Source organism: Sceloporus undulatus, chromosome 2 (assembly GCF_019175285.1).
Source record: "Sceloporus undulatus isolate JIND9_A2432 ecotype Alabama chromosome 2, SceUnd_v1.1, whole genome shotgun sequence".
Classification (NCBI taxonomy): Eukaryota; Metazoa; Chordata; class Lepidosauria; order Squamata; family Phrynosomatidae; genus Sceloporus; species Sceloporus undulatus.
The window spans coordinates 250,089,252-250,117,186 of NC_056523.1; the positions used below are offsets into that span (position 1 = coordinate 250,089,252).

The window sequence follows — 27,935 nt, forward strand, 5'->3', positions numbered from 1 at the left end:
GTACTATTTTTGTATGCTTTTAATTGTACTGTTTTTTAATGTTGTGAGTTACCCTTTAGAGAAAGGGTGGGATATAAATATAATAATAATAATAATAATAATAATACAGTACACAAATCATGTTTTTTGTACTAATGTTACTTATAAATTGTAATTCCCATATATCACTGAATGTAATGGCAACAGTTGTGAGGTAAATAATGAGCAAATTTAAAATTATACCTTTAATTTCTAATATCATAAGGGCAGTCTCAATGTATTTACATTTGCATAGTTTCAGTTGGTTAAAGGGAAAACTTGGTAAGATGTGATTTTTTTTTAAAGAAAATTTTTAGAGTAAAAAAAAATCTTTAAAAATCTGAGGCCTCTCCTTTTTCTGCCCACTGTGCCTCGGCCCATTTGCCCCTTCTCTTCTGCTGAGCTCCAGGGTTTTAAAGGATGCAGGTAAATGCCATAGCCCATTTCTGCCAAAAAGCAGACATTTGGGAACCAGTGGTGTCACCCACACCTTAGGGTGTCACCCAATGCAACCCACATTCTCTGCATCCCTAATGATGTCTCTGCCTTGTTAGCTGAGAATGATGAGAGTTTGGTTTATAACATCTGAAGGATAACAGGCTAGGGAAGGCTGGCCTAGGCATTCCAATGTTGCTGATGGGTTTAAAGTGGGATCAAAAATCTTCAATAAGATGAACACCCAGTCTGCATTACCAGGAATAGTTTGGACTTTTTCATTTAAAAATTACAGTGTAATGGTGTGTATTTATTGTTTTTTACAATACAGAATTGATACAACACATTAACATTTTCTGCTTGTCACAGAAATGGATCACAACATACATATTTATCGATACCTTTGACTGTAATCTCTTGCACTCAATTAAGTGGAATTTGTGATGACTTGTTTTCAAACCTTTAAGGAGCCCCCAAATGATTCTCATCACCTGAGTTAATAGGTTTGTGTGGACACCTGATTTCCAGAATGTTACATCTCCCAAAGGTCTTGTTACCATGCTGTATCATGATTTTCTTGCTGATAAAGTATGTTAGCAGTAAGTGTATATCTTCCTCTTCCCAACCCAAGCTTGCTTGCTTGCTTGCTTTAGTAACTATTCTCCACCCAAGGAGAGAGAGGAAGCTGTCACCTTCATACCTTTCACATCAGTGGTAAACTGGAAGGGGAAAGAATGTACAGAAGTGCTGTACACACAACCTGAGGCTGAGAAGTCAGAATTCTGTCACTAATTTTATTAAAAGGAGAAATCACTTCTAAAGTATTTAGTGCCATAGGCTGTATATACTCATGTATAAGTCTAGAAATTTAGGTCAAAAAATTGACCGCCAAAACCTGAGTCGACTTATCCATGGGTCAATGTAAGTACTGTACTTTAACTCTTATTTAAAATAATGAACCATCCCCTGGTGAAAAGCAAGAGTATAATCTGTCATGGAAGCACTGAACCCCTCTAGTCCCTCATCCATCCAGGCTTAAGAGTGTGCACAAAGAGTTATGTCTGCTGGGATTTTGTAAGTTCTTTGGCATCATTTTGCTTTGCTTCATCCTTTACTCAGGGGTAGGCAACCTTTTTGAGCCGGGGGCCAGGTTGCTGTCCCTCAGACAACTGGGGGGCCGAAGCCAAAAAATAAATAATTAAAAAATTAAAATATATATATATAAATAAACCAGGACAAATGTAGGACAAAATTTTCAAATGGAAGACACTTTTTTTTAAAAAATGGAGGACACGTGAAAAAATTTGATTTTTAAAAAAATGTTAATATAAATGCATGTTTCTGAGGCTTCTATAGACAATTGCCCCCCAAAGGCCCCAGCGGCAATCGGCGGCAGTACCGGGCTGGGGCCGGTCCCAAGGCCTTGCCGGGCTGCATCCGGCCCGCGGGCCGCAGGTTGCCTACCCCTGCTTTAGATCCTTTGAAATATGCCCCTAAGTTTTACCCTCGACTTATCCACAGGTCATAGCAAAATCCATAATCCTGGCTCCAAAAACTGCTCTTGACTTATACATGAGGTCGACTTATAGTCGAGTATATACGGTAGTCACCTCCTTCTTGATTTTATGTTCTGCGGCTTGTATTCGCTGGTCCATCTCTTCTTCTAGTTCACCAAGCTGCATTGCTGCTTTGTCTTGTGCTCTGAAAAGCAAACATGTACATAAAACAATCTCAAGCTTCAAAAACAATTGGGGGAAAATATGTGGCTTGATGTCCCAAGCCCCATATTTAATGTATATGTTCATTAAATTTTTATCCCAGCTTCCTGCAAAACTGCATGCCTATTTGAATGGTGAATGAATTCAGTATTACATCACTGCCTGTTTTTCAAAATTCAGAGTAAAATAGTTTACTATTTTACAGAAACTAACAAGTTGCATGGACACATCACATGTGGCTATCACTTTAAACATCAGTGGTAGCTCATGGTTTGAGCACATGGTGACTCATCCCAAAATTCTGAAGTGATCAATATCTGAACCTCTCCCCACCAGTCTACCAAGACTGTTGTATGCTTTGCCAAGTATGCATGCAGAGCTGGGGGAGAGGTTGCACACAACAGTACAAAACATATTCCTTACAAGAGCATGAAAACATACTGTTGGCTTTTCACATTTCTGGTTCTGACTTTTGCAGATTCCATTATTCACAGGTTTAATTAATATGTTCTTTCTAGGAATCTCTAGGTCAGTGATGGCGAACCTATGGCACAAGTGCCAGAGGTGGCACTCAGAGCCCTCTCTGTGGGCACATGTGCCGTCGCCCCAGCACAGAGTTTGCCAGAGTTTGTTATTAGAAAGCCAGAGGGACATGGCACTTTGCAATAAAAAGTGGGTTTTGGGTTGCAATTTGGGCACTTGGCTTCTAAAAGGTTCACCATCACTGCTCTAGGTCCTCCAGCATGACTCTATTGTAAGCGTGTACCAGAAGTCATACCAGAGGATCTAGAGATTCCTAGAAAGGACACTTCTCAGGGCATTTCTAGGTCCTCCAGCACAATTCTATGGTCAACATTGAGTGGATGACCACAGAGTTGCACTGGAGGACCTTGAAATTCCTAGAAAGATGTTCTTTCAGGTAAAATTAGTGGGGGGGGGTTATTTGCAGTTTTTGCACTTTCACATGGGTCTTCAGCCTCTAACTCCAGAGATCATGGAGGGTCTACTGTGCAATGTCTTAAATCCTACTGGTATTGTCAAGTAACGTAGACCAATTGAGTCAATGCAATTTCTACAACTGTTGACGCTGCATTCAAATGTTTATACAATGGGTCTATTCCAGTTAGGATTCCTGGTAAGGTTCAGGTCAATGTGTGAGGAGTTTTATGCATGCAGTGCTAGTAACTCAATCTCTTCAGAGGGTGTTAGTCTGCCTGTGTGCCATACATCCAGGAGTGATCAAGATTAAGCCTACTGTATATACTCAACTATAAGTCAATGTCATCTATAAGTCAAGGGCAGGTTTGGGGACAAAATTAGGGGGTTTGATATGACATGAGGACAAGTCAAGAGTACCCCTTCTTCCCCCTCCATGCCCGGGTGTCCTCTCGGAGGACCTCCAGAAGATATTTGGACTGAGGAAACGGGGGAAGCAAACATTTGCCTCCCAAGCCTTTCCTCAGCCCAGATATCCCCTCAAAGGATCTCCGGAGAACACCCGAGCTAAGGAAGAGGGGAAGCAAGCATTTGCCTCCCAGGTCCTTCCTCAGTCTGGCTGTCCCCTTGGAAGATCTCTAGAGGGCAGGAAGGGAGGGAACAAATGTTTGCCACCCAGGCCCTTCTTCAGTCCGGCTGTCCCTTCAGGAGACAACCAGGCAGCAGAAGACAATCGAGGGGCAAGCGATTACCGTATTGCCCCATTTATACATTGACCCAGGTTTTGGGGGTCACTTTTTGGGCAGAAATTTCTCGGCTTATAGTCAAATATATACGGTACTTATCACTCTCTGCAACAGCAAACTCAAATGGTGAATACCAGGATTCTGTCAACTTGCTATCACAAATTCTGTAAAAATATATTTATTTAGAGGGGGAAAAAATACCTGGTGACCAAAAAAAACCCTCAAACCCTAACCTGTCTGGAACTGTTTACTGATGACTGCCAGAGAATGCTATCCTGAAAAAAGATATGGCGTGAAGCAAGGAACACTGACCAAGAGCTTCAGTACCATGACATTTTATTGCAGCTCCTACATATATCTTTCAAAAGGTGAACAGGTGATATCACAGAAAATAACTCTACTAGTAATGTACCAGTCATACTTTTACCCAGCTGTTTTACATCATGTTCATAACCTCCAGGTAGAAACCATATTTACATGGTAAATGGTGTGATTTCATTTCTCTCCCCTTCCTCTCCCCATTTCCTGCAGAGCATGATCACAAGAGTGTCCACAAGTCCTGATTTATAAACACTGCTTCAGAACCAGGAATAATGGATATCCAGAAGCCATGCAGACCACTAGATAAAAACTTCAAGCACATTCCAGAAGTCACCTGTGCCTGAATATCACACCATTCTAATCACTCTGAGCCACCTTTAATAAACAATATGTAAACATTAACTTTTTTCTGTCTGTCTATCTGTTTGCTTTGCTTTTTAAAGGTAAAACATTGAATTGCAAGGTACTGTAGTTTTGGCAGGTTATTAATTCTGATGGTGCCATTAGTGAGGAACATAGAGAAAAGTAAACAAAGTATACAATATGCAAATAGGATATCTGAAAAATCTACCCTGCCCATTTGGGGTCATAATCATTTCTCTCACGATGGAGTGGCACAGCAAAGTATACTGGCTTGCTTTCTCACTCCCACAATTACAAACTTTGGAGTAACTAGTTACAAATAACAAATTACTTGTAACAGCTTCTTTTTTGCAATAACTAAAGCATAACTATGGTTCAAAACATACTGCAGAAATAATCCAGTTTGAGACCACTTTAACTGCCCTAGCTCAATGCTAGGGGATTCTGGGAACTGTAGTTTTGTGAGGCATTAAGCCTTCTCTGTCAGAGAGCTCTGGTGCCACAATCAACTACAATTCCCAGGATTCCCTACCACTGAGCCAGGGCAGTTAAAATCATCTCAAACTGGATTATTTCTGCAGTGTATTTTGGACCTAAGTTACATTACATTTGTATCACAAAAGGGAGAGCATTTCACATTTCTGTGTTGTTATTATAGCTCACTTTCATTACTATTGCTGTTACAGGTAGTGTGTGGCCTCACTTAGGTAGGCTTGGTACCACAAACCTATGTCTTACAGTGGTCTGAGTATTTTTAATCAGTTAAGAAGTAAATGTTTTAAGTACTTTCAAATAATGAAAACATAAAATGTAACTAAAATGGTAATCTGGGCTTCGAACTATAACTAATTTTTTCTAAAATAATTTTCTAAAATATGCAATCCTTATACAATTCAGGGTGGAAGTGGAAGCATGCATATTAACTGATATCATTTGAAACTTTAAGCAACATCACGTATAGCAGAAAGCAACTGTTTAACTAAAGTGTGCAAAACAATTGACTCTACCTTTTCACAGCTATGGCTAGGTTTTCCATTTCTGTGCTCTGAAGCTTGATCTCTCGAATAAAGTTCTTAATAACATGCTCATACGGTTGAATTAATCTTGGTTCCACTATATTGATGTTCTGATACAGAACGCTGACCTGTTCTTGTCTGGAAGAAAGAAAGATATTTAATTAAACAAGCTGCAGATTTATTCGAACAATCAGTTTATATCTTATGCAGAGGTAGCTGGGTAAATGGAGCCAATAAGAGTATTTTACATAGCTTTTACAGTTTAGCTTTGTTTTTATCTAAAGCTAAATCAAAAATTTATAAAGGTTGAGTCTCCCTTATCCAAAATGTTTGGAACCAGACACGTTTTGGAGGGTTTTTCTTATTTTGGAATACCTGTATTTGCAAATATGTACATGATGACATATCTTGGAGATGGGACCCAAGTCTCAACACAAAATTCATTTAGGTTTCATATATACGTTATACACATAGCCTGGAGATTATCATATACGGGGGGGGGGGGGGTGTTGAATAATTTTGTTCATGAAACAAAGTTCATGTACATTGAACTATCAGGAAGCACACCCATGGAAAAAAGTTTTGGATTTTGGAGTATTCTGGATTTCAGAATTCCAGATAAGGGAGACTCAATCTGCATTAGGAAAATTAAAAGAGAAAATTCAATCTGTTTTTGTTATAGTACCAAGATATATTTTAAGTGCAAATGAGAAAAGATTTGGAAACATCATCTCTGAATATCAATGAACCTGTGCAATAATGACTGCAAACTTTTACTATCTTTGTAACTTCACAGAAAATATGTACAAAACTCTTTTAACTGCATTAACAATTACTTTATGAGATACCTCAAAAGCAGGGCAGTCAATTTGGGCTTGGTCTCTAGATAACAAATATGGTGGCATCATGGTCAGTCCAAAAAATTTGCTACTTGAGGTGAAGGGGAAGATCTTGCACCATCTACTGCATTGGCACCTGAATCTGATTTCAGCATTGGCAAGGGGATAGCATTCTGCACTGCACCCAAGGTCAGCAGGACTGAAGGGTGTAGGTTAGACCACTGGATAAAGACCAAATGCTGCTGGCTAAACACTGTCTAATGATAGTGCCAGCCCCTGCATAATGTACAAGATTCCACACAGTCAGAACTCCTAATCACACAGAGGTTCCAACTGCATAGAATAAACCTGTTCACATACAGATTCTGTCAGTGAAAATGTCCACAGGGTAGGATCAGTATATGTGCACACCTGTACACAAGTGTATATGTGGCAGAATATTAGCCTTTGAAAAAATGTTTTGTGGCGTTATTACTAAATACACCTAATGCAATCTGTAACCTGTTATTTGAGGACACTGGTATTCCTGGAATAGTTAAGAAGAGTCAATTGGTTTGATCTAGGACAGGAGTATGACACATCTAGCATGTCATTTTGTGTTGGACTTCAGTTCAAGTGCACCATTAGTTAGGCTGGCAAAAGGAGATGGGAGTCAAATAACATCTACATGGATGGGTTCATGTCATGCAGTATGCAACCAAGAGAGTCAATAGGAAGAAGTGGGTTGTACAAAGTTAAAGCAAATTAAGGAGAATATGGGGTTCAACGTGCAAGGCAAAAAGACCCAAACAGATACAAACTTTAAGTTCAACCTCTATAAAATCTTCAAGAGAAGCTGTGTTAATCTTACATCACCATCTTCAACACACAAAGCATTATCCTCAGTACAAATGGAGGGGAAAATATCTAGACAGTGGGACCTAATAGCCATGAAACAAAAGCTGTACAGCCTGAGACAATTCTCTCAAAAGCTTACGTAAGTGTAGATAATTGTGGTACAATTCAAAACAGCAGCAAGTGGCAATAATAGAATTTACTACATTAGAGGACTTTAGTAGTGAGAGGAAACCATTATCTCTATTAAACAAACAGAATCAAATATGTCAGTAAGTTTTAATTCAGTAATTTCATACTACAGTCTCTTTCCCTTTAATGTTCCTTTGGTTTGAAAGGTAGCAAAGTGCCCTGGATAACTAAAACATTCTCCCATCGGTTTCTGAATGTCATTGTTTTTGATGTCAGATCTGTATTCATTTACTCTGTTGCACAGAGACTGACTTGCCTGTCTTGTGAAGACAGTAGAAGACCACTGTTGACAAATGACACTGGCGAATAAGCAAGGGCAAGAACCCTGATAGTATGGTTGATGTTTTCCTATTTTGTTATACTGTATTGCTTTCTGAGCAAAGACAAAAAGAATCCAATGGTCCCCAAGGTCTCTTTGGAGCCAATCTGGGGACAGTTGGGTCGTTGCAGGGTGAAGGTGAAGGAAACATGGTTATGTGCACTGATGTTCACTTTCGAACACTGAAATTAGTGCTGTGGATAGTGTCCATTGTTGCTCTGCCAGCAAAGCAGACACATTTATTCCCTTCCCCAAACCCAAAATCAGCTCCAGTGGCATCTGGGTTTGTTGGGAGACTTTCTTCCCTGTGTTTTTGTCTCTGTTACATGTCTTACTGGTGCATTTTTGAACATGTGGAATAATCAGAGAAAGAATTTGAAGTATTTATGCATGCAAAGTTCCCTTACACAGGTCATACCAAGGCCTAATCCCACAATCCCACTATGCAGAGTACATTATTAGAAACACTGGCCAGAATCCTGCCAGTGCATTACACTGGTATAACCATTCAGACATAAGTAGTGGCAGCAGGCAGGCATAAGCCAAGGATGCAGTAGTTGTAAATTATCAGACACTGGAACAATGAGCTGCTCAAAGCTGGCAGGTTTTGTCAGATTTCCCTTGGCATCATTGCACAGTACTGGAAAAAGTGCAACCATTAGTGAAGTTGGCCAACCTTTGCCTTCTGAACTGATTCTCTAAAGTGCACTGAACACCTTGTATTAACAAGCAAGACAGAACAATAAAGCATTTTTAAAATCTATCCTTGCTTACTTTCCCCTTTACAAGACGTAACAACCACTACAGTATGTTTGATACCATCAAATAACAGAGCCTCAGAGATACAAAGATTTGCATGAGTTAGGTTTGATGCAGAGCTAAGATTTGAAATGGAGACTTTCAGCTCATAGCTAAGAAATGAATTTAGAATGCAGTGCTTTTTGAAGTACAGGACAAAAAAAATAACATCTCTATAATCTGTCATCTGCTGTCTGACAGTTTGAGCCACTTTGCAGCCTAATACCTTTCATGCATAAAATCTAGGTGCAGACAGAAATTCTGAGAATAATAATAATTTATTTATATCCCGCTTCTCCAAACGATTGAAGCAGCTTACACTAAAAATATCCATAAAATACAATAACAGCATGTTTCATTATATCCCAAACCCTCCCATCCACATTAAAAACAATTAAACTATTGAACAATTGTTAAAACAATTATTAAAACAACGAGGAGGCAGTTAGGGCAATTGTCAAATGAATAAATGCAAGGATCTTAATCTGGAAAGGCCTGCTGGAAGAGATATTTCTTGACTGCCTTTTTAAAGCAATCAAGACTAGTAATACTTCGAATCTTTTCTGGCAATTTGGGAGCGGCTGAAGTGAAAGTCCTCTGGGTAACTGCAGCCAGCCTAGTTTTAGCTGGCTGCAGTAAGTTTTTATTTGAGGGCCTCAGTCTGTGGGGCGGATTATATGGGAGAAAGCGATCCCATACGTAAACTTGACCTAAGCCATAAAGGGCTTTCAGAGTTATAACCAATACCTTGTATTATGCCCAGAAATTAATAGGCAGCCAATGAAGAGACTTTAATATAGATGTAATATGGCCACCTCTAGATCCTCCAGTGACCACCCTGGCTGCCATATTTTGGATTAATTGAAGTTTCCAGACTAGATACAAGGGTAGTCCAATGTAGAGCACATTGCAGAAGTCAAGTTGTAAGGTTACCAGTGCGTGCACCATAGTTTTTAGGTCCACAGGTTCTAAGAAGGGGCATAGTTGGTGTATCAACCGAAGCTGATAACAGGCACTCTTGGCCATCACATCTATCTGAGCTGACATCTGGAGCAACAGATCCAGGAGTATCCCCAAACTATGAACACAGTCCTTTAGGGGAAGTGTGACCCCGTCCAGAACCGGTTGACAAACCTCCAAACTCGAATTAGGACCTCCAACTACGAGCACCTCCGTCTTATCTGGATTCAGTTTCAGTCTGTTTTTCCTCACCCAGCCCATTATTGCCTCAAGACATTCATTCAGAGGGGAGACACCTTCCTTAGTTGATGCTATGGTCCGGGGCACGGAGAGATATAATTGGATGTCATCAGTGTAAGCCTGCCCCATGCCTCTGGATGATCTCCCCCAGCAGTTTCATGTAGATATTAAATAGCATTGGGGACAGAATGGCACCCTGAAGGACCCCAAATTTAAGCCCTCTTTTAGAGGAGCAGCTGTCTCCAAACACCACCATCTGGAATCTGTCTGAGAGATAGGACCAGAACCACTGTAATGCAGTGCCCCCGATGCCCAATTCTCTCAGGCATTTCAGAAGGATACCATGGTCAATGGGATTGAAAGCCACTGAGAGATCCAAGAGCACCAACAGAGTCACGCGTTCCCTGTCAATGCTCAAGCGAAGATCATTTACTAAGGTGACCATGACAGTCTCGACTCCGTATCCTGCCCTGAAGACAGTTTGAAATGGGCCTAGATAATCTGTTTCATCCAAGACCACTTTGAGTTGAAGGGCAACAGCTCTTTCAATTACCTTGCTTAAAGATGGGAGACCAGTCTGTAATTATTCATGTCCAAGGGATCGAGGGAGGGTTTTTTCAGAAGCAGCCATACCACCGCTTCTTTTAGACAAGGTGGGAAATAGCCCTCCCTAAGAGATGCATTTATGATACATTTCAGATGTAACCTAAATGCATCTCCTCCTTGAACAACCAGCCATGAAGGGCAAGGGTCGAGAGGGCAAGTTGTTTTCTTCACATTTCCAAGAAGCTTGGCCACGTCCTTGGTACTCACAGATTCAAACTAACACAGTATGATCTTATTCACGGAGTCACTGGACACCTCACCTATATATAGTCTCTGCAATATTGCATTCACAAATACATTCATAGTCTGCAGGCCATTTGCTACCCACTCTAAATTTCCATCTCAACTCAATTTCTGGCCACACTTCACATCCCTTTTTATTTTGCACCCTTTTGTAACTCTGTTTCCACAGGATGGCCTAGGAATGCTACCTTTTGTTCTGTTCCTGCGTACGTCACAGCTGGTGTTCTTGGAGATATTTCAGCTTCAAAAGATTAAGCAAACAAGAAACTTGAACGAAGGAGAGCTGAAAGCTCGGCTTCCCTCAGCCGCGCTTTTCAGTCTACGCCCACTGTGCTCTGCTTGGAAGAGCTGCTGCTATCATAAACATATGGTGGTAACTGTGGGAGTTTGCACAGGTTATTTCATCTCAAAAACTGCAACATGGTTTCATTGTTCCTCACTGGCCAATTACAACCGTCAAGAGAGAGATTCAGGGGACTCCAGTGGCCTAAATTAATGCAATGCTAGTCAGGCACAAGAAGTGAGAAATCAAACCAGAGACAAGCAGAGCAGCGCACACCCAGAGGGTCTTTTCAAATTAAAAATGACAGCAGGAGCACTCACCTGAATGCTCACGCCAACATGTCTGCTTGAGATTTAATTTAAAAACAAAACAAAACTCAGCAACCCTTCCACCTTGCAACTGTTTTGAAAAGAGAGTGTTAATACTATATTCTCTCTGAAAATCTATGGCACATTTGGTCTTGATCAAGCTGCAGTACATTCATCAATCTCAGTAATCTTTGGAAAACAAAAGGCTTGTCTTCACTGGCCAGAATACACCAGGCTGACCCTGGAGTATTCTGGCCTCAAATTCTCCTCTTATCTTTGCTCTCTCTGCAGCAACAAAGGGTGGCTGCCTTCCCATATGATCCCTGTTTATTGCCTGGCACTACAGTTGAGATCACAACAAGACAGCTAGCCATGTTATCAATGTTGGACATCTCATTCTAACCTTAAAGTGACTCGCACCCACAGCAGTAGTGCTAAGTGTTTCACAGAGACCACATGGGGAGTAAACCTTCCATCATCACTGTGGAGAGAGCAAAAAACAAAACAAAAAAACAAAGCAAAAGGTAAGGTAAGGTTTTAAATTTTGAGTTAAAGGGAGGAGAGGCTAAATCAGGTGATGATGTCATGAAAACATTCTCTGTCTGATTTGGGATTCTGGCCCTGCATCATATAAACAGGGTGCAGCAAGTCTAAGGCAGAATTTGGAATAAATAACCCAAGTAGGCAAGCTCAAAGGCAATGACACCTGTAATATATTAAAGAGGAACTCAGTAAACTTTAATAAAGGCACATTATTTCAGAAAGATGTATCTGGAGAAGAAACTTTTCCCTATTAGATACACCATCTAATAACATACAACAGGTACTATTTAGGAAAGGATGCATTAGTACCTCCATCCATCTTATATTTTAGATCAAACGAGACTGTTATTCCTTTGGAGCAATCTATACCTGTGGTTACTATTATCCTTTGTTACTGGAACAACACCTGTACATCATACAACAGACACTACAGAATTCTGGCACAACTATTTGCAAGTTGGCTCTTTAATGCTGCCAACAAGTACCTCCACTATTAGTCAATTCATAATTATGGAGGAATAAAACAGCTATTGTTATTTACTCAGCTTTTGTGTTTTCAAAAGATTGTTTCCTAGTTCACCAAGTTCTCAATAACATTGACTGCCATTTCTGAATCAGGTGAGTCAGAACCATATCAAAATACATGAAAACACTGAAGGAAATGCTAGTTCAAATAACTTCAAATGTATATCCAGGATAAAATCTCATTGAGAAAACTGAAACTTAAGACAGATGTGGACCTGATTCATCAGTGCCTATTAAAAGACTGAAAGCATTAAAACAGGAGTTTCTCCCTAGATTTTCTGAACAGTTTAAAATCTAGTTTAATCAGAATGTCAATCCATTACATGTTTCAGTGCAATTGTGGTTTGCTTCAATTTGGACTAAAGCTATTTGGAATCATACCAGTAAGTTCGGGATCTATTATTATCTAATAATAATAATAATAATTTGTTTTATTTATATACCGCTATTCCAAAGATCATAGCAGTGAACAGCAAGTAAGCTAATTAGCAAGTAAGCTAATTTGCCCCCAACAGTCTGGGTACTCATTTTAGCGACCTCGGAAGGATGCAAGCCTGAGTCGAGCTTGGGCCCTTTTGCTGGTCTTGAACTCGCAACCTTGTGGTTTTGAGTGAATGGCTGCAGTACAGGCATTTAACCACTGCGCCACTGTGCATAGCCAAAGTTTCCTCTTTTCATCTCAGTAGTGAGTGACTTTTTAGGATGCCTCTCTAAGAATGGATATATTTGTTCTTATACAACAGCATGAAGGCTGACTGAACCTCATTTTTCTACACTTCGTATAAAACACATGAAAAAGAAATGTCAATCAGAAGCAGTGACAACCTCAGAGATATTCCTTCTAAACCTGCTGGTCATTCCTTTCTCTTATGTGTTTCATACAGCCAGTCCTGCACTCCCTAAAATAGGCTACTGTTTCCAGGTGTGGTAAACAATAAGGTTCAACTACAAGTCAAATTGGCTTCTTCAATGAAATAGAGAGGGTGCCATCTTCTCCTTGATTCAGGCAGCAAAATGTCTTGGACTTACTCCAACTAAAATTATGGTAAGAAACTTCACAATTCACTGGCATTCTTCCCCCACTTCAGGGCACTATATGAGGTCAGTGCCCCCAGTTATTGTTATTTCCAGAACGCTGAAGAAAGTCTCCTGATGGAAAAAGCCACCAGGAAAATGCACCACATAAGCACACCTAGCTGCTGCTGGATTAACTGCAGCGAACATGACTACTGCCCACACCAGGCAAGGTAACACATTCAACGTGACAGTGGGGAAATTCCTCCCATTACACTGGTTGCTAGCCAGCCATCATAAGATTTCCAGGGCTTCAGGGGTTCTCATGGGTGCACAGAATTCTTGCAAAACCTAAAGTGGGACTTAAATAGGTTTGCTGCCTCACATTTCTCAGCCAGTCTTGTGGTAGCTCCTTCCGTACATTTCAGTTTTCCCCTGCCATACACCCATTTGCCTGTTAAAGGGGCCAAGAAGGAATGTTTTCTTGTCAGTGTTTTTCACCTTCCCTGCAGATCTTCTCATAGTCCAGGGTTGTTTCATCTGTAGTGCTGAAAACATTTTGCACCCAACCTTATTATCATTGCTCCTATATGTCACAATTGGTGAGAATGAAGTGGGGGAGTGAGAAACTGGTACTATACTGTAAAACTGATTGGGAGATATGGACATCAGAGACTGAAGGGCTGATTGAGATGGACCACTTTGCAGCTTTGGGAAACTGTGAAAATAAGCCACAGGCTGGTCCCTCAAAACTCCCCAAATCAGGCATGTTAGGGCTTAGGTTTGAGCACAGAGTCCAGCTAACCCAGCAAGTATTGGAACTCTGGGATACGTCTGACCCAGACCATTGGTCACAGATAACCCCTTCCAGCTACACATGCTTTAACATAACCTGTTTGTAAAGATGTGGCTTGTTTCAACTCCATTTAGGGATCATGCACCTTCTTGACAGAAATGGTTTAATTAAAGGAGCATCTATTTGGTGACACCACTAATACTCATACAGAGCCAGCCAGATGTGATGGTTTGGATGTTGGATTAGGATTCCAGGATACCTAGATAAAATCCTCACTGAGCTGTGGACGCATACTGGGTAGGTATCCTTGGGCAAGCCACACACCCTCAGCCTTAGTGGAAGGCTATGGCAAATCTCATCTGAATAAATCTTGCCAAGAAAACCACATAACAGGTTTGACTTCCAACCACAAGTCAGAAATGACTTGAAGACACACAACAACACGAGTATGATTCAGGAGACTAAACCCACCAACCACACCCCAACATTTGTACACCTCCTAGCTATACTCCTAGTCCCCAGAAATATTAGCAAGCAGAGTGTTTGGGCTTTTTCACGCATCTGAAAATTTTAAAAGTCAACAAATCAGGGATAGGAATCATGCTGCTCTCCAGATGTTGTTGGACTGCAAATCTCAGCAGCCCTAGCCAAGACAGCCAGCACTGTAGAATGCTGGAAACGGAAGTCTGACAACATTTGGAGAATGACAGAATCATAGAGTTGTAAGAGACCTCAAGGGCCATCCAGTACAACTCCTTGCCATGCAGGAGTACACCATCAAAGCATCCTCAACAGATGGCCATCCAGCCTCTGTTTAAAAACCTCCAAAGAAGGAGACTTCACCACACTCCAGCGGAATGTGTTCCACTGTCAAATGGCTCTTACTGTCAGATATTTCTTTCCTAATGTTGAGGTGGAGTTTCTTTTCCTGTGCTGTAGTTTGAAAAGAGAATCCTGTGATTCTCACTCCTACAACAGATAAGTGAACATCTAAAACATATACAATAAAGTTCAATCAGATGACAACCTCAGTTCAAATATACCTGTAGCTCTGAATCTGGACTTCTCTGGCTTATGGCACACAGCTGATTTTATAACCATTTTGTTCTGATCACCATTCCGCCTCAAGCAATGCATGAGAACCTGCCATTCAGTAGAATCTAACCACATGTCTGTTTACTCGTGCCAAACAAAGCAATGGCAATTCGCTCTACCACCCTATTAAGACAAAGTAGCTGGACTGAATTCAAAGGGCTGTAATAAACACTGTATCCATGGTACCAAGATAAGGGAGACACATGCTTACACAAACTCTCACCGCGCACATTTCATTCCATCACCTATACAGAAGTCCTAAACCAGTGTACTAGACTCCACTATATATCTGAGTGACCTTTGCTTTGCAACTGCTGTTTCTACCAAAGTTTTGAAGTTACTTTTACAGAATACAATTCCCAGAATTCTCAAACTCTAATATAAGCTTCAATGGTAATCTTTAAAAGTTAATACTGGAACTTCAGGTGGTGCTTTTTCTTAAAAATGAACATCAGAAAATAAAGGATTTATTTCTAAATTTGACTTTTCTGGTGGTTTTTGTGTTGAAAAACATTGTTCAATGTACATGTGAGGCCAAGATTACATTGGAAAGGATTCAACCTTAGTTGTCCACTGACCTTAAAGGGCATGCTTTGACTAAATCTCAACACAGTATAATGGTTTTTGATAACTAAAAGTTCACATAATCTGTTGATCCTTCACATCTGAGAATAGTATAGCAAACCTGTAAAAACAGTATACCATCAACATTTGTAAAGACATGAAACAAAAGAACACCCTTCTTTTAAAAAGGCACTGTAAAAGCTGTCAAGTTATATCCGTTTAAAATACCTATTAGATATCTTAAAACATATTAAGCTACTTGAACTTATGCTCTGGCTGTTCCATGTTGATTTACTCTCTGTGTACCCCCAGATTCTCCCTCACTTACAACATATATGTCTATTTCAATTTTCTGACATGCATGTGCTACAGGTGTTTTGTACTGCAACTCCCATAATCCCCAAGCTGTCTAGCAATGCAGACTGGCATTGCAAGGGAAGGTTGATGAAGGCTATTATAGACCCTTACCAGACAGAACGGTGGAACTTGAAATACAGAGAGCACTAAGTAGGGAGAAAGCTGGGCTACTGATACTGCCAAGAACTTGGAAACAGTAATGGTTGGGAGGGGCATAGCTATTGGTCCATTTGACTGAGAGATGATGGGAGTTTTAGTCCAGAAAAGTAATGTTACTGAACATTAGTAACAGTCCATATACTATCAGCAAGCAAGCAGATTTCATAAGCACCTGATACTGCTCTTAACACAGAAGCACTCATTTCTGGATTTTAGACTGACAATCTGCACACTTTCATTTCAGGTCACAGGTGCACCCAAAACAGGAGAAAATTACTATAACACATTTCTGTATTTTAAAAAAAGCCCAATAGGTCTTTATAAAGTATGACATATAAATCATATTACAAGGGCTGACTGTGAAAAGGAATAAATGTTGTTTCAGTTTCCTTTTTTTCCTTGTGCTTTCCCAAAAGTCATGTATAATTTCCATGATATCTCAATTTTATTTTCAAATTAGCAGTTAGGAAGAGCTAGAGAAAGAATGTAGTAAAACAGGGGGTCCTCCACTTTTGCTGGGGATAGGAGTGCAGCAACCCCATGAATGTGGAAAAACCACAAATAAAATACCATTATTAATTTTTTTTACCTGAAAGAATACCTCTCTAGGAATCTCTAGGTCCTCCAGTGTAAGTCTATGCTCAACTTCTGCCCAGAAATCGACCACTCTGGAGGACTAGAAAGGCACAGAGAACTGTTTTGTCTAGTAATCTCTAAGGTCCTCCGGCATTACTCTAGTCAAGTTCTGGCAGTTACGCTAGAGAGAACTTATTAATCAAATCCACAAATAATCAAAACCTTAGGAGTCAAAGCTGCAAATGTGGAAGACCAACTGTATAGCTGTCCTTTCCATGACTGTTGCAAATCAATGAGGAAGGAACTTAAGAGAGGGAGTTTCCTGGTATAAAACATTCAGAGGAATGTGGAAAGGCCTCCTGGAGAGCCCAGTTTTATAAGGCCATCAGGGGTAACAGCTCAATAAGAACTCCACTCAAAGAGGCAACATCATTTCAAAATCTGAGAGAATTGCTGCCTTGATGCCCCACACATGAGATTTCAAAAACACAGGAAGTCAAGACTGGGAGAGGGAAGTTTAAAAAACCCAAAACCCTGGGTTGTGTGTGTGTGTGTGTTTTAAAACCATTTTTAAAGGGTTGTTGTTTTGTTTTGTTTTTTGCACTAATATTCTAATGAAAAAAATTCAATCCTGCTTATTGTAGTAATACTGTGAAACATTATTTTATGTATTAGAAAGCTTTATCAACCATGCTTTCTAACATTAACAATCCAAAGGCTTTGATGTTTTACATCTTTCAATACAACTTTGGGAATTATATTGAGAAGTTGGTAAGCTATATAGGAGTATAGGACTACACCAATGTTGGAGTTTAGATGTTATGCTTAAATAATCATTCTTCTTTAAAAAGTGCTTTTTTAAAGCAAGTTGTTTTGGTAGACCTTTTGTTATTTGAAGGATATGTTTCTGAATAGCATTTCTTGCATGGGATTAAAAAAAGAAGCAACTGGCACTTGATACTGATCTAACAGTGGGCAACTGCCAATAAACTGTTATGGGTTAAAATATTAAAATTCAAACAGTCATTGTTCTTCCAATAAGATGGTTGGAAAATAGTAAGAGCCATAAACAAAAAACCTTTGAATAATCAATTTAAAAAGTCAGGAGTGGATTTTTGTACAGCATTTGGTTTAAACCAACCAACCCTGCAGGAAGGGAACTCACATCAAATCAGACCACTGGTCCATCTAGCTCAACATTGTCTTCATGGATTGGCACCCCTCCTTTCACTGATCAACCTGCTCCAGCTCTTGAGGGGGGATTTTCAACCCTCCTGATACTGAAAAACTACTAGTACCATCAACCCTCACCATTGGCCATACTGGCAGGGCTTGATGGGAACTGGATCATGACAATACCTGGAGAGCCACCAGTTACCCAGACCTGCTCTGTAGTTTCAGGCATGAGTCCTTATTTATTTGGAAATGCCAGTGACTGAACCTAGGAGTGTTTGTCTCGCACATATGTTTTTACCACTGAGTGACAAACCTTCCAAAAAGGAGGTTTCTAGCTAATAACTGGTAAAAAAAACCACACCAAGATGTCAGATTGCCAATGGAGCTTTCTACTCTTTTTATATTACTAAATAAAATTATCTGCTAAATCATTTGCATTGTAAGTAATTAATTATAGAATATACCAATGGAAGTGACACATCATTTACTATACATTGTCCAAAAGAAAGAAAAGGCCATCTTTATTGTTCCTTGTGATACTCTCATCCAGCTATCCCCAACCTGGTGACCTCCAACATGGTGGACTACAATCCATCATTCTCATCTACTTGTGGACACGTTTGCTGGGGATGTAATTTAACTCACCAGGAAATGTCCAGGTTTGGTGGAGGCTGTCTTTAGTTCAGTAATACAACCAAAATAGCCTTAAAATTATTGGCTGATCAAAAACACACCAGTAATGACAAAATAATCCTTCTGTCAGACACATCTACTGCACTGGAGGCCAGGGTTCAAATCCCTGTTCAGCCATGGAAACCCACTGGGTGACCATGAATGACCTAAAGGCACAACAACAACAACAACAACAACAACAATCCAAACTAATATACCAAACACCTGTAGTTTCATGTAAGTGAAACTAATTTCATTTCATTACAGATGAAGACAGATTGCCATCCATGTAATGGCATTTATTTAAACATGATGACTCCTCTGAATCATTAGGACTTGAATGTCACCAACATTTTTTACTATTTGATAATTGTATCTTTCATACAATAGCCAGCTGGCATGAAACAGCTATCAACCATAGAGTCTTATCACATGAACACAGTACCCAGCCAGAAAGACAAATATATAATGTGATCCACTCATCACTTGATAATCTACTACCTCACAGGATTACGCACATGGGACATAAATTCCTTCCGCAAGACATTTTTGTGCTTTTAGTGCTATGGTGAACAACCTCTAGTCCTCCTCTTATTTTCAAAAGCCCTTTGCAAACACTTAATTTGGACCTCTGGCAAAGATGATCCATCTCTCTTTTAGCAATCCACTGGGCAAGAAGGAGGGTGAAAGGGAAAGAAGATTGTGGCCTCCTTACTTTTAGTTTTTGCCTCACCCACCAGCACCCACCAACACACAGTCCCTGAGAGAGTATTTCAGGAATGGGGCCTTCAGACAGAAATAATGAGGTTTCCCAACGATCATTTAATAAATTAACTTCCAAATCCTATGCGTGTCTGGTCAAACGTAGGCCATTCTACACTCAAAGATTGAAAATGGGTTTTGTTTTTCATTTTTATACTAGTTCCCAGAATCCCTCAGTCAGCATGGCCATTCTGTTGGTCAAAAAACTATTACAGTGGGCCTCAGTATCTACTGGGGTTTGGTTCCTGCCCCCTTCAAATATCAACATTTATGGATATTCAAGTCCCACTATATACAATGGTGTAGTAAAATTATGTCCCTTATATAAAACAGCAAAATCGAGGTTTGCTTTTTGGATTTTATTTTGGTGAATATTTTGAACCATGGTTGATTGAATCCATGGATACAAATCTATGGATATGGAGGGCTGGCTGTATACAGACTGCCTGGGCTACAAATCCCCCTGCTCAGTGGAATTTATTTCTAAGAATAGTGTGCATTAGGAGTGGAAAATGTACACCCTCCAGAAATGAATTCCCATGAGCCCCAGGAAACACAAACAAGGGTGAAGAATATACAAGGTGCAGTTCAACAAAAATGGAGGATCACACGTTTCTCATGTCTGCTAAACAGGATTGTTTGTCCTTGTTATGTATGCTCAGGATTGGAGCCCATTCTGAATGGAATAACTGTTCACTGTAGGATATTAAAAAGGAAGATAAAAAAAGGGGGGGGTGGGGGGGGGGGGGGGGGGAAGAAAGTCTGTAAATTCACTCTTGTACTGTATTGTGGCTATTTTGAGCATTATCTTTTGGCCATGGGATAAGTATCATGGCATGGGAATCCCCCGTGCCAAAGGTTCCTACAGCAGTGCAAAGGGCTACCAACTTTGATACAGGGTCCCATGGCTAGAAGATATTCCCAAAATAGTGACAATATGGTACATGAGTGAACTTACAGACTTGCTTTAAACTGGCAAATAATTATCTTAGCCTGAAAAACCCACAAAAAACTAATTACCTTTTCTGTTTCTTCCTTCTAAAAAAAGAGAAAGAATGTGTGTCTTACATAAACCTGAAAGTCTGAGACTAAACAGGAACTTGTTCTTTTAAAAAAAAAAGATATCACCTGACTTATTTGTTCATTTGTGTGTGCTTTATCTGACAACAAGGCAACACCTGTCTACACCAAATGTGGGGAGGGGAGAGGGAAAGGAAGAGTGTCACCAAGGGACACCATTTTGGAACATGTTCTATACTCTTTCACAAAACTGGGATGTTTTGAACTGATCAGTGATTGTGAGCAGCTCTGAAGAAAAGAAATTCTTCTGCAGCAGCAAGAGAAGAGTTGAAATCTAAGAAGCCAGGTTTGCCTGAGGCAATGAAAACTAAAAGAAAACCAAAGGAGAACAAAAGCCACGTGGCACTTTGCAAGTTTGCTGTAAGAAAGACTGATGGTCAGCATTGCTGCATATAAATAATTTCTAAGGAGCCACAGTTGTTGTTATTTACCACCATACACCTATCACCACCATCATAAATCCTAACAGTTTTATGTTACTCCATCTATAGACTTTCAGCTTAGGCTGAGTAATAAATATCATAGGCAATGAAGGGGGTGGGGGAGAAGAGAAAGGAGAGCATTGCTCTTAAGGGATAAAAAGGATGCCAGGGCACAAGTTCAGGGTGGGCAGAGAGTAGATGTGAGGGGGATGCATTACTAACATTGATTCATTTATGAAGCTGCTAGGGTGGTTTCCTTTTTTAAAACCAGAAGTCTCTGTTCGACATAAGAACACACTCCTTTGCAGTGTGATCAAGTCTCCTTCTTTATGGCTCTTTATACAGAGGCTGGATGGATGGGGGGGGTGCTTTGATCATGAGTTCATGCATGGCAGAGGTTTTGGCTGGATGGCCCTTGAGGTCTCTTCCAGCTCTATGATTCCATGACTCTATGATTCAGAGGAAATACAGGGTAGGAGTTAGTGCCAGGCTAGGAGCAACAAGTTCAATTTCCCACTTGGAATGAGGCTCAGGCTCTCTGGGCCAGTAGCTCTCCCTTTCCCTAACCCATTTCAACAAGGTTCCTGAGAGAATAAAAGGTGGCACAGTGCTGGAAGAAAGTTATGGCATAAATCAACAGCAAAAATGTCCCCAACATTGAAGTTGCCTGCTGCTTTGTTTCTCACCAGGCAAATCTGCTGGGCATACCTGAGAGAAAGAAATTCGCCCAAGAGTAACGTTTGATCTTTTGCAATTACAGGTTGAGTCTCCCTTATCCAAAAGGCTTGGGACCAGAAGTGTTTTGGGTTTCTTCAGATTTTGTAATAGTTGCATATACGAAATGAGTTATCTTGAAGATAGGACCCAAATGTAAACATGAAGTTCATTTCTGTTTCCTATATCCTTTTTTTATATACTGTATAAGAGAGCCAGTATGGGGTAGCATTTAAGTGTTGGACTATGACTCTGGAGACCAAGGTCCCAGCTGGGGCATGAAAGGCACTGGGTGGCCTTGGACAAGTCACACTCTCTCAGCCTCAGGGGAAGGCAATGGCAATCCTCCTCTGAGCAAATCTTGCCAAGAAAACTCCATGATAGGTTCACCTTAGGGTCACTGTAAGTTAAAAATGACATATAGGCACACAACAACAATATATGTTATAAACATAGCCTGAATGTGGTATTTCTTTCAGTTAAGTCTCAAAGATGCTACAAGATTTCTCCTCAACCTCTGTGTGTGTGTGTTGAGTGCCTTCAAATTGTTTCTGATTTGGTTTTGTTTGGTTTTTTCCAAGATTTGTTCAGAGGAGGTTTGCCATGGCCTCCCCCTGAGGCTGAGAGAGTGTGCCTTGCCCAAGGCCACTTCATGAATTTCATAATCAAGCAGCAATCGAACCCCGGTCTCCAGAGTCCTAGTCCAACACTCAAACCAGGCTGGCTGCAATCTCAACCTATATAGCAGGCTTGCACAATACATGGTCCAGGGGCCACATGTGGCCTGCCAAAGGATTTTGGGTGGACCATGAGGATGTGGAACGATTTCAAGGCTCCTTCACTGCTCCTGAGGAGAAGGCCAGGCAGCAGAGGAGGAGGATGGATGGGCAAATGCTTGCTGATCAAGGCTCCTCCATCATCTGGCTTTCCCCTGAAGAGGAGGACAGGCAGTAGAAGATTCATAGAATCACAGAGTTGGAAGAGACCGCAAGGGCCATCCAGTCCAACCCCATTCTGCCATGCAGGAAATCTAAATCAAAGCATCCCCAACAGATGACCATCTAGCCTCTGTTTAAAGACCTCCAAGGAAGGAGACTCCACTACACTCCGAGGAAGGAGTGCATTCCACTGTGGAACAGCCCTTACTGTCAGGAAGTTCCTCCTAACGTTGAGGTGGAATCGCTTTTCCTGGAGCTTGCATCCATCGTTCCGTGTTCTAGTCTCTGGAGCAGCAGAAAACAACCTCCATGTGACACTTCTTCAAGGAGGAGGAGAACGGGCAAATACTTGCCCTAGAAGGCTCCTCTGCAGCTTGGCTTTCTCCTGGGGAGAAGGCTGGGTTGAGGATGGGAAGAAGTGAACATTTGCAATGCTCCTCCGCTGCTTGGCTTTCTCTTTAGGAAAGGACCAGGCAGAAGAGGAGGGGGGCAGAATTAATATTAATAACATTAATTTCTATTAATTAATAATTAACAATTAATTAAAAGCTATCTGCAGCCTGAAGAAACCTGTTTTAATACTGGCCCCTTCCTACTGCCAAGCTGTGCAGGCTTTTGAAACGGCCATTAAGTTTTATGGCCAAGCTGGGAATCGAACCCCAGTCTCCAGAGTCCTAGTCCAAGGCTGAGACCAGGCTGGCTGCAATCTCAACCTGCCTTTAGATGCTTGTTTAGATGCTTGTACTGCATCCCCTCCCTCCCTCACAAACCCCAAGGCTGCGAGTTCAAGTCCAGCCAGGGACTCTGGGTGGACTCAGCCTGGCATCCTTCTGAAGTTGCCAAAGTGAGTTTCTTGGGAGGAAGGCGGGGGTTGGAATAAACATATTGATTATAACACGCTTATACTCTGTAAACCGTTTAAGTGCCATTGCTATATTCCCCGACGTTAAGGTCGATCCTTCTGCAGATGCTCAGAGGCCCTCTTGCCACCGCTGTTGTGATCCAGGGCGATGAAGGCGGAGTGTGCCTCCTCCTTACCTGGGGATGTAGCTGGCCTCCCCGCCGAGCCTGGCCTCGAAGTCCCTCCAAGCCTGGCCCGGGTCTCCCATGGCGCCCTCCTCCATGTCCTCCATGTCCTCCATGTCCTCGTCCCCCGAGGGCTCCTGCGAGGGTGAGGGGCGCCGGAGCTGGCTCCTGCTGGGCTGCGTGGAGGCTCCTCGGAAGCCTCGGGCGAACTCGGCGAAGGAGATGGCGCCGTCGCGGTCGGTGTCGAGGCGCCGGAAGATGGCCTCCGCCTCCTCGGGAGGCACCCGCAGCTCCGCGCACAGCGCCCCGAAGTCCTCCCGCTCGATCCGCCCGGAGCCCTTCACGTCGCACGCCACGAAGAGCGAGCGCAGCAGCGGCCAAGGAGAAGGAGAAGAAGGCGACCCCGACGCCTCCTCCTCCTCCATGGCAGGGGACCGGGAGAAGAGGGTGGACACACCGCTGCCACCCACCACCGCCAGCGCCGTCCGGGAGGCGCCCAGCCAGCCCGCCTCCCTCAGTCACACCGCCCCACCCAGCCACCCCTCCGTCGGCCAGGGAAAGGTGGCTCCCGCCCGCTCGCCTGCCTCCAGGCCTCTCCTGCAAGTGCAGGCCCCTGAAGGAAGGAGCCCAGGCCTCCCCTCGGAAGAGAGAGAGAGAGAGAGAGAGAGAGAGACCCAGGCCTCCCTCAGAGGGAGGGAAGGAAAGAGCGGGAACAGGAGGCCTCCTCCCTCTTCGAGGCCCAGGAGACTGAGGCCCCAAACGAAGCCTATACAGAAAGCAACCCAGTCTGAGACTCTATCAATAAAACTTAATGATAATATTAATAAAGCTTAATAATAATAATAATAACTGTCCTGGCTCAATGCTAGGGAATCCTGGGAATTGTAGTTCGTCGTGGCACCAGAGCTCTCTCTGACAGAGGAGGGCTCGGTGCCTCACAAAACTACGATTTCCCCCAGCAGACATAGGCCCCAAACACACTGCGGAAATAACCCACTTTGAGAGCGCTTTAACTGCCCCTGGCTCAGTGCTAGGGAATCCTGGGAACTGTAGTTTTGTGACAGTGAATTCTGTCACAATATACTAGAATCATTCTGTGCAGAGAGATCTTGTAGCACCTTTGAAACTGAGGAGATTGCCACACCACACTCTTATAGCGCTGCTATTCCACTTTGACTGCCTCCTGTTGCATTCTGGGATTTGGAGTTTAAGGAGGGGCATTTAGAATCCTCAGCCAGAGAGCTCTTAGGCCTCACTGAACTACAAACCCCAGAATGCAACAGGAGGCAGCCAGAGCAGTAAAAGTGGAATAGCCTCACCATGAGAATGAAGTGCGGCTATCTACTGACTAAAAGAAAGAAGTTGGCAGCATGAGCTTTCCTAGACTTCAGTCTACTTCCTCAGATGCATTTGGTGGAGTGGAAGCCATACACAAAGGATTTTGAAATGACATTCTCACATGGCTATGGCTTGTATATGTCTGTCCCTGGCTTCCACTCCACTAAAAGCATCTGAGGAAGTAGGCTTAAATCTAGGAAAGCTCATGTGGCCAACTTCTTTCTTTAGTCTCAAAGATGCTACAAGATCTCTCTCCATACTGTAGTTTCATGAGACATTTAGCCTTCTTCTCTGTCAGAGAGCTTTGGTGCCACAATCAGATGGCCTAGCGTCCAGCCAAGACAGTTAAAGCGGTCTCAAACTGGATTATTTCTGCAATGTGTTATGGGCCATAATCTGGTTTGACACCACCCAATGCTAAGGAATTCTGGGATTTGTAGTTTTGTGAGACATTGAGCCTTCTCTGCAATAGAGCCCCTGTGGTTTGAGTGTTGGGCTATGACTCTGGGAGACAAGGGTTCGAATCCTAGCTCAGCCTCAAAGGAAGGGAATGACAGACCCCCTCTGAAGAAACTTGCCAAGAAAAGCCATATGTCAGAAACTACTTGAAGGCACACAGGAACAACAAGTCAGAGACAAACTACAATTCATAACATTGAGCCATGGCAATTAAAGAAGCATCAAAGGGGATTATTTCTGTTGTGTGGATGCAGCTCTAAGGCTTTGCCTCTTTTAAGGCTGCATTCCTAGCCATATGGTTCCTGAAGATTTATGGTGACCTCATGAATTTCTTAGACAGGGAAGACTTAAGAGTGCTTTGCCAGTTCCTTCCTCTGAAATATAGCCAACAGCAAGTGGTATTCATTGGCTGTCTCCCATCCAAGTACTAACCAGGGCTGACCCTGCTTACCTTCCAAGATCAAGGGATCTGATGCCTTTAGGGTACAAGAATATTACTGTAACTATTACTATTAATAAGTCATTTCTCTTCATTTTTCCCAAGGCTAGGAATGAAGGCAACTTGCAAAAGTGAAAACAAGTGCATACAAAAACATCCATTCAAACAGTTGCACATTATTTAAAATGCAATTAAATAATCCATAGAATTAAAACCATTTGAAATCAAAAGGTGTAAGATACCACACTAAAACCTATGTAATAACTGTTTTATGGCATCTTAACATGCTTATTGTAGCTTAAGCTTTTGAAGGTTTAGTGTCTATTTCATGCAGCTGATGATGTGTCTGTAGTCCACAAAGTAAACTTATCTCAGCTGTCGCAAGACTGCTTTGTTGTTTGGTCTGAAGTTAACAGGGCTTCCCTTCTAAAACTCTTACTAAATAGGAAAGGCATCACCTCCACTGCAGTTTATCTTTGTGAGTGCAAGTGTTTGGCTGGAAAATGTTTTTATCTTTTTTTACCTTGGATAAAAATAGCCACCTTTAGTGCTTCCTGTACAGTCATTCCTGGAAAATCCCTTCAAAGGTGTGCATACCATTGCTTAGTTCGATTGCTTACCTGCGTCTCCAGTTCTTTGCTCACTTTTTAGTAGAGCAGAACACAGAAGGACTAATGTCAAGGAATCTAGCATAAAAGACCCAGAGTTACTTCTGTTGTCTAGCTAAGCCTGTATTCAAAGCAGAGATCCATTCCCTGGAAGAAAGTCCATTTTTAAATAGAAAAGGGAGATAACATGGGAAATATTTGAGTTATTTTGAAGCCATGTTGATTCCACCCAACCACTGGATTGCAGATGAGACTGCAATCCTAAACTCAATAGGATGAAAGTTCATTCAATTTAGGAAGATTTCCATCTAAGCATACAAAGGATTGCACTATATATCTTTGCATCTCTATTCTTTCTTGTTCCAGCTCCATATCTATATTTGATTTTTTTTCAAGAAAAGGAACGTATGTTGATTGATATTAAATGTTTACATTCCTTTTTCTCTAAATATGTAGTAGTTTAGGTGAACAGGAGGTGCTATCTTGTAAATGAACACATCAGTTATTGTAACATGAGTTTCAGTGTCCAACACACTGATGTTTTTTACAACCTTCATCTTTTTCTTCTTCTGCATTACCCACATTTAAATTTTAAATGAAAACTGACTATGTCCATTCAGTTTTAAAATGGCTGTCTTCACATTTGTTTTACAAGTTGCTACGTTGGCCAGTGATTCATTATAGAGTGAAATGTGTCCTTACTATCATCTCAAAATGCTCATGGAGCTGTCTCCTAACTATTAGTCCTTGGGTATTCATTGTGCAGCCCTCCAAATGTTATTGGACTGCGACTCCCACCAGCCCCAGGTATGCTGGGTGTTGCAATTCAGCAACATCTGGAAGGCCACGTAAACTTCTCATAGAATCATAGAGCTGGAAGAGACCGCAAGGGCCATCCTGTCCAACCCCCTGCCATGCAGGAAATCCAGATCAAAGCATCCCCAAGAGATGGCCATCCATCCTCCGTTTGAAGACCTCCAAGGAGGGAGACTCCACTACACTCTGAGGGAGTTTGTTCCACTGTCGAACAGCCCTTACTGTCAGGAAGTTCCTCCTAATCTTGAGGTGGAATCTCTTTTCCTGTAGCTTGCATTCCTTGGCTCCGGTTCCTGTTCTCTGGAGCAGCAGAAAACAAGCTTGCTCCCTCCTCAATGTGACATCCCTTCAAATATTTAAACAGGGCTATCATATCACCTCTTAACCTTCTCTTCTCCAGGCTAAACATACCCAGCTCCCTCAGTCGTTCCTCATAGGGCATGGTTTCCAGACCCTTCACCATTTTAGTCGCCCTCCTTTGGACACGCTCCAGTTTCTCAATGTCCTTTCTGAATTTTGGTGCCCAGAACTAGACACAATATTCTGGATGGGGCCTGACCAAAGCAGAATATAGTGACACTATTACTTCCCTTGATCTAGACACTATACTTCTATTGATGCAGCCTAAAATCGCATTGGCCTTGTTAGCTGCCACATCGCACTGTTGACTCATGTTCAACT

At 41.7% G+C, this 27,935-nt stretch overlaps 1 protein-coding gene across 1 annotated transcript in view; it reads right to left on the bottom strand.

Annotated features, from left to right (window-relative positions):
- Nucleotides 1-23,974, bottom strand: part of RASEF (RAS and EF-hand domain containing) — a gene marked incomplete at its 5' end in the record, with an annotated part of 54,237 nt that extends 30,263 nt beyond the window's left edge. The window contains 3 exons of the mRNA XM_042447760.1: nucleotides 2,064-2,154; nucleotides 5,545-5,691; nucleotides 23,607-23,974. Coding sequence (XP_042303694.1) covers nucleotides 2,064-2,154; nucleotides 5,545-5,691; nucleotides 23,607-23,974 — 606 coding nt within the window. The remainder of the gene's footprint in view (nucleotides 1-2,063; nucleotides 2,155-5,544; nucleotides 5,692-23,606) is intronic.
- Between the last annotated feature and the right edge of the window lie 3,961 nt (nucleotides 23,975-27,935).